Genomic DNA, 15,999 nt, shown 5'->3' with positions numbered 1-15,999 from the left:
TGGATCCCCATCACTGTATCTTGCCAGTAACCCCAATCCCTACTGTAAGTTGACAATACTCATTCCGCCCGCGTATTGGGTCTTTTCACTTCTTTAGGGAATTCGCTCAGCTAGAGGTATGTGGACGATCGAAAGGTCAACTTTAGAGTTTGACAGGTCATTAGGCACTCTATTTGAAGATTAAAACAATTTTTTATGTAGAGTTAATCTTACCTTGCCTCCCTATAGCTTTCAAGCCTTCTTTTATCCCGCCCCCTTCTCCCTTGTTTTCACCCGAAGGTGCATAGTAATACACTTGATATGCAAAACTTGTTTCAGTTTCTTTCGACGATCTTAACTCAAATAGTTTAACTTCTCGCAGTTGCAGGCATCAATTGGTTTTCCACAATCTTCGGCAAAGTTGGGTTTTAAACTTATCGAGGTCGTTGAGCTGTCTGCCAGTTGCACAGAAATTTAGGTCGCTTTTAACCATTTTACTTCTGAGTCGGTTATGACGTCCAGAAAGATAATTCCCTCCAGAAGAAAAAGTGTACAGCTCAAGTTCAATGTTCTTATTAAGAAATTGTTTTATAAGGGTAAACCAAATATTGCGTAGTGGATAAAGAGAACTCCAAATCTTATACCTTGCCAGAGCCTCACTGTGGTAATGTCAAAGAGCATTAAGCAAATAATTTTAACTTGACCATCCTATTAAGACCACGACAAACCGTGAAATCCTTCTGCAAATCAGACAAATGAGTTAGTCAAAAAAGGAAAGATTGAAATCTCGGATGGTTTTAATTTAGTCCCAAAGTAGTCTCAGTCCGTTGACGCCCGCGAAACATTACTTCCAAGGGCGAAAGCTTGGCACGCGATTAAAATTCTCCTTTCTTTTTATCATTTATTTACCGTCGACTATTTTGCGAATTTAATGTAATCTTCTCCCAGTAATGCTTCACTTGTGCCTTACATGTGTTCCGACAGCCTTTACGTTTAACGTGGGGAAATTCGACTTCCGTGCGAAATACACCTTGTTTACCTCTATTTACTTCAATCAAAATTTATTTAGGCTCACCCTGGGGACCTGATTGAACTATTTTATGGAAAAGACTATATCAACTTAGGGGGTGGAGGAAAATGGCTAGTTTCAAGGGACTAGATAGTAACATTCCCATTCTGATTGAAAAAAAATGAAAGAGCCTATCCTTTTGATGTAGCCTTTGAACTGCTGTGTGTTAAATTAGTCGACGCGTCTGGTAGTCTGTACCCACATTAACAAAAGAGAAGTCAATTGACTTCATGGCCCGTCTAACGAAGTTTGGCACTATCAGGAGCGCTCATGCAGCCTACTTAAAGCAAATCTCAATTAGGAAATCATCCCCAAAGGATTGCCTTCGCGGTGCGAAGTATGGGAATACAAAAAGCATGGTCGTATCTTCGGCGCGATATTATGCAAGAGATTGATGAAAATTACTAGCAGTCTATAATTCGTAATATAGTCCTACCTCAAGCACTTTTTGAAATGCTAAATGAAAGGGAAACTTTTTCTTGCACTGCGAAGGAGGGTCATACAATATGTTCGCTTTGAAGACCGTCTTTTATGCAAGTTGAAGCTAAAGCAAACTTGAACTATTTCGTGTGTTTAGTACCCTACAAAAAAATATCCCGAGAAGTTCAAGTGCTTAAAGCTTTTCAGTCGAAGGAAAATTTTGTGTCACAAAGACACCTAATAAGTCAGACTTACAATTTCTCAATAAAGGAGGGAGTTTATTTTAGTTTGCGAATACAATATGCAACAGGTTAGCACTAATGCAACGCTCCGAGACACTCCTGTAGACGAGAGAAGACAATTCTCGGGTAGAATATGTATCATCGGGATACAGCAGGGCTTGGGACTACTGGCATGGCTGGGAGGACGGTTTATCCGGGTGGAGATACAATGGTGGAGCCCCTAAGTGACCCGTTGCCAAAACTGAGAGTTAAACGAACAACCAAGGTATTACACTATATCCTATATCATTTGGGTGCATTGACTGATTCGAAAAGTACCAAAATATAGTAATCACTATGCTGTTCAGAAAGATTAATTTGTTTAAAACCGGCTTAAATTATCACAAACTAGAACCACTTTAATCAACCTGCGTTAAATAGACTTACGAACTAAAGCTTTCAAAATACAAAACGAAGCTTTTTGTGTCACGGAAACAAGATGTTAACAATTTTGCTCAAGATTAGTTCCACTTTACTTCTAAGTTCGCAAATAGCGCAGAGGGAGCGCTTCGCTTCTGCTACCAAAATTTGGTAAAGACAACCACGATACCGTGTCTCTGTTTTGCTCTACTTTTAATTAGTAGTTAGTAGTAGGCGTTGACACTTATTCTGCATTTAAAATTAAGTGCTCACCTTTTGTTTTAAAAGTACTAAATACTTTCTTCGAAATCCGTAGTCTTTTAAAACACATCGTCACTGATAGTGACAGTCGGAATAGGTCACTACCGAAGCATGGCAAGATCCAGTGGAATTTCATGAACGCACTTTTTCCAAGACTTTGGAGATAATGGCCGGATTTGAATAAAAAAATGCTTCTATAGTGTACTCCAACTTCCCGTTTTATTAAATCATTCATGAAAACTTTTGATTGTGCGCACACGCACACATACGTGGACGAATTAGGGGCATGTGAATTGGTAGGGCACGGTGATATGTTTAGTCAAATGCTCCTGAGCAAACAAAATATGCCGCCCATTTTCAACGGCAACTGCGACGATAACCTACCATCTGCCGGGGAATTAGTGTGCGTCTTTATAGCTGTTACTTCCTCTCCCAAAAATCAGGCTGAATTCGACCACCTCTGACAATCATTTTGATGCTGGCCTTCCTAATTGCAGCACAGAGTAGAGCGCCTGATAAGGGAACTTGATGATACTTTTATGCAAAGGAACGAATAAACACCTTCAATGAGGGCACAAAAAGGTGGAGGCACAACACTCCAAACCTTATTCCAGAGTCGTAGGTGTTTTCATCAGGTTGATTGCTACACATACTCAAGTTGCTTATAAAGAGGTACAGTTACAAAACCAACTTGTAGGCAATAGTCAAAGCAGTAATTGGGAAGCAATGGTTTATCACACTCCCACGGTTATGCACCTTGGAAGCTACATTTCTTAATCTGATATGAGAGCGGAAACTTATTTATTCCCTGCAGTTTGTTTAGAAAGCAGAGAAATAGATCGAATCTCCACTAATTTGTTGCTCCCCTTGGTTCCATTAGAAATTGGTTAAACGCTAATGACATCAAACTTTGGTGCCGACAACTTATCATAGCTCACGATCAGAAACGTTTCTCAGATCTAAAGGCATACTTAATTAATTACTACTTTTCGGCACATTGAACCATAACTCATCCATTTTCAGTAGATCGTATGCACTTAAAATAAAGTAAAAGTTGCATAAACATTGTCGAGTTGAAAATGGACACCTCATACCTCCACTGAGCAACTGCAAGAATCGAAAATGTACTGCTGCAAACAAAAAATATGCCTCAAAAAACAACTCTCGAAGCCTAGCCAAATGGTCCGTGATGTTGCGAAGATCGGACGAGGCAATTACAATGCACGTGCTCTGCCACTACGCCTCCCTAATGCATTGCCGCGGCGTGCAAATCCTTTTAAAGAACTTCCGTCCGCCCACGCTGTTTCCTAATGCCCACGTAAAAAATCTTTATTCAAATCATTTTAATCAAGCCAAAAACTCCTTTGTCGTCCCCAGAAGGGTACTGAGAACACCCTGTTTCCAAGCACCTTGCAATTACAGCAAATTAGGGGCATTTCCGTAAAAAACTGCTAAAAAATGCTTTTTCCCACCATCACTATTCACTAGACTAGAAAACACGCCAGAACATTACAGCAAATTTAATTTATGGGGCCTACAAACCCTCTCGCGCACAATAGTCCTCTCGCTTGCCTGGTAGGTTTCTATTTGTACCAAATAAGGGCAAAAATTTGATGGTGGGAAGCTGTTGGAAATTGAGAAGAGTGCACCTAATCCTTTTTGGAGACATTCATGAAGAGATAGGACATGGACTCCCCATTGTGGATGCGTCGGATGGCCTCGGCCAGCAAAGGCGAGATATCCACAGTGCGAATCTTGTGGCACTGCATTTTCTGCACCTCGTGGGGTACTGTGTTGGTGACCACTACCTCGTCCAAAAGACTCTGCTCTATCTTCTCAGCCGCATTTCCTGTCAGCAGACCGTGGGTGGCTATGAGGTACACCTACAATGGCAAGTGAGAAAATCATCCAACTACGATTTGCTACCGACAAGTTTTCCACAGATAAAGTCAACTAAATGTAGTAAGTGAGCGTAGTTTTTCGGCTAGTAATAAGTCTGGAATAAAAAGCAGATTTCTATTCCAAACGGTGTCAGCTTTCTACCTAGCATTTCTCCAGAGGATGTGGAAGCTGTGAGCCATTCTCTGAAATAAGCGACCAAACTCGATCCACTTAGGCAACAAAACGATTGAAAATCCACTTTTAATGACACTGTTCCCTTGAAAATATAATGATCTGAACAAAAATGCGCCATTAAATGATTAAATGGATCTTCCAACACTAACAGGCCAAGATTGGAGGAAGAGCATACGAAGGATACCCTCAGTTTACTATTATCGAATCCTCAAAACCACTACAATGGGGTCAGAAAGGAGAAGTAGTAGATGACCTACATTTCAGCCGCAAGCATTTACCTTGAAAATACCAGATAAAATTATATTTATTAGTATTAAAAGGTAATACGCATTTTGGCAGATGGCTGATTCGTCATTGAGGTGCCAATCCACTTCCATTCCCTTAATACGCACTACAAAACTGTAGTCATGGAAACGAGTCTGTCGTCTATTCGCGCTAGCTCTATTGAATTTCAGAATGGATGTCTCGGCCCAAATTATGCGAAACTCTCGGCGGCCTCTGATTTTCCTGGTTAAAACTAACAAGAATAGAGGACAATTAATTTGAAGGCCCACAAACGCCAAGCAGTTGTAACTATCCTGGAATGTGGAGGCCAATTTGTTGGTACATAAATCTAGAGAACGCTTGTTGAGAAGGGTAAGACAAGACGAAGGAGCAAAAAACGCCCATTTACACAATTATAGCCAAAAAGGCAGTCAGGGCAAGCCGAGTAAGTGATCCTTAATGGAGAAAAATACGTGTTATAAGTGCGGCATAAATATGGTACTTGTAACGCCCACGAGTTGACTTATAAGTACAAAGCCACCTCGAAAGAGGGGGAAACGGATTCGGTGTATCAAAAAGGGATTTTTGAAAATGGGCTCCACATGGAATTTCAAACAGTTATGAGAAAAACTCGGTTATAAAGACTGCAACAAATTATGCATTTTCAAAAGGCAGGTAGAAGATTAAACTAGTTCGAATTCGTGAGTCCGAATCCCATCAACGTGATTACTAGTGAAAAATGAATGGGAACCTGTAAAGTTGGATTTTTACTTATGACAAAACTTCATAACTTCATGATGGTATTAATTAATGGGAGACTCTACTTAAATAGTGTGACTTCTTGGGGTATAAGCAGTGAAAAAATACTTAATGGATACGGTTCGCATTCTACAAACTAAAGAATTTCAATGACTACACCATAAGCATTAGGATCAAAGGGTTTTACAGATACGAAGCGTCTCAAAGATGCCACGACTACGGATGCACAGCGCAGAATCCCGATAGTCAAAACATCCATATGATAATAAATCATATGACACACACACGTGCCATATTCATGACTTCCTACAATACCAATGAAATTTTAGAATTTTTTTGTGCTTAATAGGGGTTTCGACGCGAGTATATTCTTTTCATCTCATTAGTCATTGTGCATGATGGATAGCACTCAAGTCCGTTTAGTCACCCCGAAAAATTCGACTTACCCATTTCTCTGGTCCACAAGAGATGCATCAGAGACAATAGCGAACAGAAGGGACATTTAAAACCGACCCAAAGCTATCAAAGGGGCAATTGATTGAACGCTTACGAAGATAAGAAGTAGGGACATTTTGGAGGTCATAAACGGACAGGAACTAATAATCAGAAGATTAAGGATGAGGGCGGTCATCTCTATAATTAGTCGTAGAGGCTAGGTACAGCACCACAGACAAGTAGAAGGAACAAATAAGCAATGTGAAGTTGTAACGCAGTTTGAGGGCCTAATTCTTGGTGAAAACTGCACATTTAATTTGGGTGAAATCAAATGGGAAGTTGTTGCTCGAGCTATGAAAGCAGTAATCCTTGAATAGTGGTTGGTGAATTCCTGAGACACAAAGAGGAAGTTCTGAGTAATAATTTGAAGCATTTATTAACTGAATAAAGCAACGAATTGCAAGGCGAACGGACGTGAAACTAGGTTCTTAATGACGCCTACTCAACCAGCAGTAAACGGGTTACAAATATCATGTGTTATGCGAGTGATGTACTGTCGAAGGAGACATTTCCTTACGCTAAAAAAGAAAAAGATACTTTAAAGTGGAATTTTAGATGCAGACTTCGATGTCATTTATAGTGTTTCTAAACACGGTTGCATTAGTGGAGGCTTATGGGTGCATGGAAAGGAGAGGTAAAGAGAAGTGCCGTAATCATTGTTGAGATTGGAGTGGCTTGAAAACTGCAAATGCAACTGTCAACAACCCCAATCAAAAGTACATCTCGAAACCGTAAATTAGAAGACGGATTTATATGAAGTAAAGGGTGTCAAGCATATTCAGTGATAAACGCATACTTGAAAGTCACAAATAGCGCACGATTTCAAGGGGGGATATCGTCGAGACGAAGAAATGTGACCCAAGCGGCACATCAAATCGGAGTTTTAAGGTGTCGAAATGTCGAGCTCAAAGCAAAAAGGCACCTCAATTTTAGTTCGTGCCTGAAAACAATAGCGTGGAGCAAATCTCAAGGCTTTTAATCCGCCAAGAATGAAAAAGAGGTACGGCTATTTTTCAAGTTGAAACAGCGAAAAGACTGAAACAAGTCCCAAAGTAAGCAGAACGAGTTAGGAAGAATCGAAGAGCGGTAGTTAACAAAATTGATTTGGAAGAAAAAAACTAAATACATTCTTGGTTTTTAAAGCAATGAAACGAGACCATATTGTGTGACACTGTTTTGACCCATTATGTGCCACGCTACGCCACGACTTCACTTCAAAAAAACTGAATGTGGAAAATCTAAGGGATGAGCATGGGCCAGGCGTAAGTAAACAAGTAGGAGTTCCACAAAAAAGCGTTTTAGCAAGCTTCAAATAAGTCATAACTTTATAGAGAGTAATTATTTAGTTGTAAAGGTTCTTGGTCTATTACAATGATGCATTTGATTAAGCTCGGGATTAGAAAGGAACAGCAACACTATGCCCCTTGCCTATAAATACACTTATTCAACTATTGTGCAAAGTCTTTGATAATTCTCAACACTTTAATTTTTTATCTACATTAGGAGATCTGGAAGAGGTAACTGAAAAATTGCCCAAACCAGAACTGTAAGAGTATTATAGTGAAAAAAAAATGAGAATTGATTCTAGCTGAGAATATGATGCAAAATAAAGACCTCAAGAAAATCACTATATTTTCTTTACTTCGCTGATAAGAGGTAATCACTACAGCAAAAAGCAAGGAGAAACATCACGAAGAGAGCGCGGCTTTAAAACGCCGATCTCTTTTGCATTAACAAAGGAAACCCCTCTTCACGCAAACCGTAAATCCATGGGTAGTTTAAAGTAAGAAATCGTTTAATGCATAAGCACGTCAAAAGGCTTCAAATCTGACGTGTGGGAAGGAGAGGCACATGGACCAAACGGCAAAGTAAACTGATTATGCCACATTTTAACACAAAACGTCATTCACAGGCGTAAAAAATGCCACTCTGTATAAGCAGTTTTAAATGCAAGGTTGGAGCAAAATAAATTGAAAACCAATCATGACAATGTGTCCGAAGTTGCATTTCAGGGATCAAACACAATGGTGAGGTAGGGGATGCAGAGAAGATAGCTTTACAGCCATTTTACCTGAACTATGCGCGGTCGATCTTGGTTTTACAGCAAAGCGAACACCGACCAAATGTGTACAAATGTGCGGGCACAAAAAGTGAACAGATGAGTCATTAAAAATCCACTACTTCCGCTAATATATTGCCCTAGTTTTAGGGGTATAGTGATAAAATCACAGGATACTTAATTCTAATTTTAGTATTTCATTTAACTTCGATCCAAAATGACTCACCACGCAAGGCCAAACTGGAAAACAAAATAAAAATGTAGTAAAGGATAAATGTACATAAAAAATAAGTAGTAAATAGACGCAGGTGGCAAAATCCCTATTTTTGTCGGCCCGTTTCGACTGATTGAGGAATAATTTAAAAAATTCCACAAAATTCCAAAAAAAACCTTCAAAATGCGATAAAAGGACTTATGAGTTCGATCAATTTCAAATAAGTGGGGTGTGAGGAAAACGATGTTAGACACAGAACCACCTTTTACCCTCGAGCGAAACAAATGACCCAAAGAGTTTGATAAATCATCGCATTAGAATAGGTGCCGAAATGCAAAGATAACTGAGTGGATTTAAGAGGATTTTGGTCACATTATTTAAAATTTGAGTTTGTGAAATCATAGCACATCCTGAAACTAGGGCTGTAAATTACCCAAAAAATTTACGTGATTTAATTATTTCCCAAGATAAAATAGCTACCGAGACAGTTGGATCCAAGAGTTAGGGTATCCAGATTCTTTTTCCACAGAAGCTCTCATTTCCGATGAGGCGGTTTAAAAAAATTGAGTTTTTACCGGCATGCTTTAAAACACATGGCCAACCCATGATGACTTAAGCCCGTGGGCCAGATGTTAGATAAAAAGACTGTTTTAGGATAGAGTCAGACAATTCTCAGGAATCGCAGATACAGGTCAACCTTTTGTGAACCAAGGTACCATTAATTTGTGTTAAAAGTAACATAATAGTAACTATTTGCGATTCAGCTACGCAGACTGACAAAACCACAAATTGTTTTAACAATTAGCCAGTGTGGTCGGGGGTGCAATTATCCCGTGGCGCATCTGACCCTCACAAATTGACTGGTGACAGGATAGATACTGAGGAAAAAAACCATCCCAATGACACCTCATCAATCAAGCTAGCAATTTTGGCAAGTGTACAAACGAAAATCCTGTGCATTTAAGACTACTTCAAATCGAAGGAAACAACGTGGATCCACAAATCCACGGAAGCGGTTACTGCAGAAAGCCCCTTACAAGTGGACTCTTCCAGCACTGGAAGTTTGAAGTTTTGCAAACGACTGTACGGTATATATGTTGTCTATTGTACTTAGTCGAGAAGATTAAATAAGCCTTTTTGGGGTAACAGGAAGTTAGTCCAGGGTTGAAAGTCAAAAATTCAATTGTACTTAAATTAAATTAGTAAATATACAGAATCAACTAGCATTTTCCACTGACAAATTCCAGAAGGACACCGTGTTACAGTTAAAGTGCAGATATACACCACTGATAAAACGATCTACAGGTAGCTGATACAAAAAAACCAGCTAAAAACATTAACCTTAGAACGTTTTCTACCTGAAATAGGCTAGATCCATTGTGCCAGATGATTGTTTATGAAATGCAGTGCACATTTTCGGAATAGTTCCAGGGCAAAAATTCAGACGTAGACCAAAGGTTTAAAGCGTCTCTCACTAAATTAATCCTAGCTCAAGAGGTGATTAAAACACTCGTGGTACTGATGTAAAACATGCCATTTTTTCAACAGAACAATGCGTCTTAGCAATATAAGACGAGAAATTACATTGACTCATTGTTTCAATGAAATTTCATGCAATGCCTAAGCCAGCATAAAATTGGCTGCCAGTAGAGTGACACAGAAAAGTTCGAAGTCCTGCTAAAAGTTCAGCAATATTTAGGGGCGAACAAGCCACTACTTCTCTATGATGACGCATATCATGACACCTTTCCTAGCTTATGTAGCAAAATGAAAACATTTCCTCCCGTCCTAATCACAAGTTAAAAGCATGTTTGTTGTTTTTTTCCGGCACACGAAAAGTGTGTCTCCAACGGACAACCTTCTTTACAAGGAGCATTTCGCAGGAAATCCCTACTTCTGGGAGGAATGTAGAGATTGGTGCACAATATTACGTGAAGAGTGGAAGTGGAAACTAACCTTGTAGGCGCCCCTGGAGTGGAGAAGTTCCGCAGCTGTGACATAGTCGTCCACATCATCAATAATATCGTCCACAATGATGGCAATTTTACCATTCACGTTACCCACCAGATTGAGCGGTGGTTTCTCCTTCTCCTGCAGTGCCGGAAGGAAGTCCAACACGTTGTGCACGAACGGTGAGGTCAGGGGTTCCGGCTCCAGACCGCTGTAGCAGGGGGAGAAAGGAAATGCAAAAGTGAAAATCCTCGTCGCTGGCCTAACCCGTATCAGACACATAGAGGGGAAGAAACGTAAATCCACTCTGCTAAAGAGGAGAACGTCAGGCGTTTTAAAAAACACAAAAGCTGATCGAGAAAGTCTACAAGTGGGTGGAATAATGACCAAAGCATTTCTCAAGCACTAAAATGAATATTATGGTCTAAACCAAGGGGGCGAAAACGCTACTGGTGAATACGTAAAAATACCTGTCTGAGGTGCAAGTATATCATAAACGCCTGCTATCATGAAGATCACACAACTGATGTGTGAGCCACATGAAAGGACGTTTACGCCTCAAGGTTCCGTCGCATTAACTCAGAGAAATAGCCATCTGTTTTCGTATTACGAAAAACGGATGTTAAATGCAGTGATAGATGAGCATGAAAAGGACATGTCTGCATGTACCGTGAATGTAAATATTTGCGAGTACTTTCTTCTGTATCGGGTGCAAATTTTGTGTTTACAACACAAAGCTGTGTCGGTAAAGACCCTGTAGACTAATCAAATGCCGCGACTAAATTTGTGCATCGACCTAAGAGGATTCATAGAAAGGTTGAGGAATGATTTACCTCGAATTGATAGATTCAGAAGTGCGTTTTCTGTGTGTGGGGACCGAAACGGTCAATTTGGGTATGTTTTCCTGATCATCTCCGTTGGCACTAGCAATGGAAAGAATGTGTAAGGGAATGTCTGAAGTTCATTCAGCGCACAAACTCACCACCGAAAACATCTTTCATGAATAGGAAAAGTTTTCGCAAGTGGGAGGAGATTATCTCTAATTTTGAGCTTTTATAACCAAGCTAGAGCGCAGGGAACTGAACTTACTGTTCAACACTTAATATTATCCAATTGAATGCCTTATTTATCCCATGCGAACTAAAAACCCCAATCAACCACATTGGCTTATAATAACGGTAAACTTAATCGCCACTCGAGCGACTCAAACAAATATGCAATTGGATACTTTTTTAAATAACAGTCTCAACTTCGAATTACTAAAAATATCGTTTACAAATAGTACAATGTTGATCACAATTCCAACCAATATTTGGCGCACTTAAATTATGAGAAGAAACTATTATAAGCAAATCGGTTCTCGCAACTTCTAGAAAAATTATGCATAGAATTCGATAACCGCAGGTAATCTCTCAAGACACCTTATTCATTAAAATAATCCCCGTTACAAAGCACAACCCTTTCCCACCGAGACACTACCTTGCTACTGGTACCAGTTTTATAGAACATTTTGGCCCTAACAGCAAAACCCAACCACCAGTGACCACTGTTCTTATCCCACCTCTACTTTCCAACCGTATATTTTGGTATGGGACTGTCTTATGTCAATAAAAGGAGATAATTGCCACTTGGATAAATAAGGGAAAAAAGGAAGATGTGGCGGTATTTCCAAGGGTGCAAATATTCTCCTTGGAAGGTATCACATTAAAAGGTCTGAGGTCTTGCATTGTCTTGTAAAAAAGGACTTTCTTCCAGCCGATTAACTAGTCATAGGCGGTTCCATAAAGCTTTTCGCATATGTTCCATAATCACGTAAATATTATAGTGGTTAACAAACAGAATACAAAAGCTATTTCCCATCATAAGCCAATCAGTAAAATCTTAAATGAATGGGTTGGTTTTGTCACGTGAAAAAGGGAAGAAGAAATTAAGTCTTCGGAGCTTATTGTATTTGCTAACAAAAGCGTGCTTAGCTTCCACCACAACTTTCTCAGTTAATTTGATGTGAACTATTTCTTTCTTATGCTGAACATCCACGGCTATTTTTGTCACTAGCGTGACGTAATTACTCAGTTCAAAGGGACGATCTTCCTGAACGGTTCTCTCTGCTGCAAACGCTACTCACATTTTACAAGAAGTTTCTGCAGCCTTGGAACCTTATCCAGATTCATAGAACAAACAAGCTCGAATTACAGCAGATTCAACCAATATTTTATGGAGGTTCAACAGTAACAATGACGGTAGTGGGGAGCACAACAAGGAGCACCGATGAGAGGTTTATGCATATCCACGTTTCATAAAGCATGTAAGCAGCTGCAGATTACAAGTCCCTACAAGTGCAGCGGACTACATGAAAAAGTGCACAAACCCTACCGTTCACTTAATGCAATCAAGATTTAAGGGTTTCAAAAAGTGGTCTTTACTTATTTGAATTCATCAAAATGTGAAACAAAACCAGCTGGGATTATCAGCTTAAGACCGGAATGATCATCACTAAAAAATTCTAAGGTGGCAAAGTTGATACCGTGGAAATGGCAGGATAGCAAGCTGACCCATTAAAAATTGAACGTACAAATAATCCGTAAAAGACGGCAAAAAATGATCGCTTTGGGTGTCTCGTGAAAGTGTACAAAAGGTGATATAGGAAATATCAATAGTGATAAAGAGGTAATAGTGATTCTCAAAAATCATAACTCACCCCCAAGCCTCCAATTTCGGTCTGCGCAAAATTTCGCCATCTTGGGACATAAAATCGCTAACCATCCCATTCGCATCCCAATCTCTTGATAAAAAAATCAAAACGATGTGCAACTGCAATGCATGCTTGTACAGCATTGCTCAAATACATAGTTGTCAGAGCACACCAAAACATCAGCAACAATTCCTAGCACTACGTAATGGGAGTTACCGATAAAGGTTCTCAATTCTACTATGAATATCGTCAAGTTCGCTATTTAACTTGGTATGACAGGACAATGTAGCACCAAAACAACGGTCATTACAAATGTAAGAAAAGGACAACTCGAAGCGCCAAATTAGACAATCTAAGCACTACGAATTCATTTGGAAAAAGTGGGTCTAAAACACTAAAGCTCCCAAGGAGGTTCATATTTTCCAAGTTTTAAAAATGGAAAATTAGTTTCAACTAACTTAATCTCGCCTTCCATTGGCGGAGGCGAAGTTCGGCCATCAGTTCGCTCGGTGTCCTCACGATCAACACCATGGATGACAGCCAAAGAGACACGAAGACGTTCAGCATAGCTCGTAGCTCTAGCAACACTGTTTGGGTCTTTTGCAACAATCACGCAGTTTCGATGATCCGAGATCGTCTCCATGATATAGCGGATCAAAAATGGTGAAGCACGCAAATTATCCACCGAGACATCAAAAAAACCCTACAACATGTGAGACTTAATTTGATTATTAAAAACCAATATAGGCAAAGCGAAATCATTATGGATATAAACACACTTGGATTTCCTTCGAATGTAGGTCAATTGTGATGACATGGTCAATACCAGTTGAGCAGATCAATTGAGCAATAAGTTTGCAAGTAATGGAGCCACGCTTGCGCATTTTATTTTGCTTACAATAAGGAAGGTATGGAACCACAAGAATAACTCGCCTAGCGCAGGCAGCTTTGCATGCGAAGGCCAAAATTAAAAGTTCCATTATATCATCGTTCACGTGCAATGTACCCGTTTGAATGAGGTACACATCACGGCCTTTACATTCCTCTTTGATGTAAAGATTATGACTAACCTCTAACAGTTTCTTGAATCTCAACCTTTGTCTCTCTATTAGAATGCTTTGATGTAACAGATTTACATGGTTGAATAGTCAGTTGTTTGCAAATGCGCTTGACGAGGTCAGGGTGAGAGTTTCCAGTCAAAACAACGAGGCCTTTTGATTCGGCTACAAAACCACTTGAGGAAGTTGCTTTTGACGCTATCCGCCTTTGAAACGGCATCATAAGCGGTGGATGAATCCAGGTGAGGGCGACAGATATAATACGTAGAAATTACACCCAACCACAGATTAGGTCGGAAGCTGAGGCATTCCGTGTACTTTTGTGAAGCAACTCATTCAAATCCTATTTTTCGATTCAGTTTTCGCAAATTAAACACAGCTTAAAAGTCTTAGTCTCGTAATTTTAAATGTGCGAATTTTTGATTTTATTGTTTTACAAGTTTGGAATTGTCGCCTGTTAATATTTATCATACAGACTATCGTGTGATGCGTTATAGCTGCGCATTCTAACCGTAATGAAGTATCTTTCCGAAACTTAGGCTGTACAAGACAAAAGAAACTTGTATTAGCAGGGTCATTGTTCTTATGTGTACTGTAAGTTGAGTGCTACTGCAATAGTATTTTCATAATCCTTTTGACCAAAGTAACTGTTGAAACCATTTAAACGTAAGTGTTGAAAACCGCCTTTCTTGTGGACCTAAAGCATCGTTAGTTGTTAGAGTGCAGAATCCCGTGACACCAAGAGGAAAAGTAACCATCAGTTCAGAAAATGAAGAGCCAAGTTTTCGAATTTACAAACTATCAGATGCATAAAATATGCAATATTCTTGCTTCTATGATCGTATGTGGATCAACAACTGGTGTAGGTCGTGCTGCTTTTTCGAATTAGGCCAGTGATTATTTGATTCCTTTGCTCTCTAACTTGTTCATTAGTTTATTTACCTTGAGAGCTTAGCTCATTTAAATCGTACAGCCTTGAGCAAAGCGTTCGACAGTTTAATTGTTTATAAAACGTATCTCTCAATTACCAATGTTAACGAATATTTATTGGTGGTAATTTAGCGCCCCTAGACTTCCCTAAAGACGAGAGAGGGTACAATACTCGGGCAGAATATATGTATTCTGCGAACAGTAGGGGTTGGGGCTGCTAGCACGGCCGAGAGGCCAGCCCACCCGGCAAAGGTACAATGGCAGAGCTCCTAATTGGCCCGTTACCAAAACCGGGAGTTGAACAAACAAGTACCGTACTACGATAACTATCTCCGCCCATAAATATTTAATCCATAACTCATTTTTCCTTTTCGATCATGACTTCACTGTGTGAATGGAAGTAGAATGTTGAATATCTTTTTAAATATTATCACAAGTTTTCCTTTATAATACCTCAAAGGTATTTCTACGTTATCTGTACTGCGTAGAGGAAGGAATAACCAGAACTGTTTGGTGGTATTTCACTGCTAATGCGACTCGTCCTGTAAACAATGGACATAGTGAACCTTATTATGTGAAAATTTCACCCATAGGAGTAAATAAGACCTGTGGTAGATAAATAGCCAGACGGATAATGATTGACATTTACCTAACGTGCGAACTCAGACCTCGGGTTAGGCGATTCCATAAGCATGCTCCAAACACAAACAAACTGTATTTCCTTCCTCAGTCCTGAATCATCCATTTATTGGCAACTCTAACGCAAGAGTATCAGAAAATCATAATGGCAACAAATGGCGGCCGTAAATTGCCTAAATACCCTTCACCGAGGGTGTATCTATAGGAATTAACGTTAAGTATGGAATAACAAAGACATTGGTCTACAATGGAAAAAATACATTTGTATAAATTATTCATCATATTGAGATAGCTGCATGCGTATGTAGCTTCCTATCATTCATTATGTGATGAGGTCAGTATTTTCTCAATAAAACAAAAGATGCACGTTTTAATGGCATATTAGCATTTGCAGCTCAAAAATTGCAAATCTTACAAGTATTGGAAAAAAACAGATCCGCTTTTGAATAACATTGATTCAGATAAGTGAAAGTCCTTGTAGCGACCCAAGACA

General features: G+C 39.5%; 1 protein-coding gene across 1 annotated transcript; it reads right to left on the bottom strand. All coding sequences in view use genetic code 11, as the record gives it.

Annotated features, from left to right (window-relative positions):
• Positions 1-4,019: 4,019 nt before the first annotated feature.
• Positions 4,020-14,157, bottom strand: EGR_00389 (Ribose-phosphate pyrophosphokinase; the record flags this gene model as incomplete). Its single annotated transcript, XM_024489638.1, has 7 exons — positions 4,020-4,253; positions 10,194-10,398; positions 11,021-11,110; positions 12,886-12,969; positions 13,338-13,582; positions 13,659-13,924; positions 13,950-14,157. 7 exons carry the CDS (start codon positions 14,155-14,157, stop codon positions 4,020-4,022), a joined length of 1,332 nt encoding a protein of 443 aa, XP_024356316.1.
• Positions 14,158-15,999: the final 1,842 nt, after the last annotated feature.

This window comes from Echinococcus granulosus (genome assembly GCF_000524195.1).
Source record: "Echinococcus granulosus chromosome Unknown EG_S00001, whole genome shotgun sequence".
In the NCBI taxonomy this organism is placed as follows: domain Eukaryota; kingdom Metazoa; phylum Platyhelminthes; class Cestoda; order Cyclophyllidea; family Taeniidae; genus Echinococcus; species Echinococcus granulosus.
Note: the sequence above shows the minus strand (reverse complement) of the source record. Positions and strands in the feature narration are given on the sequence as shown.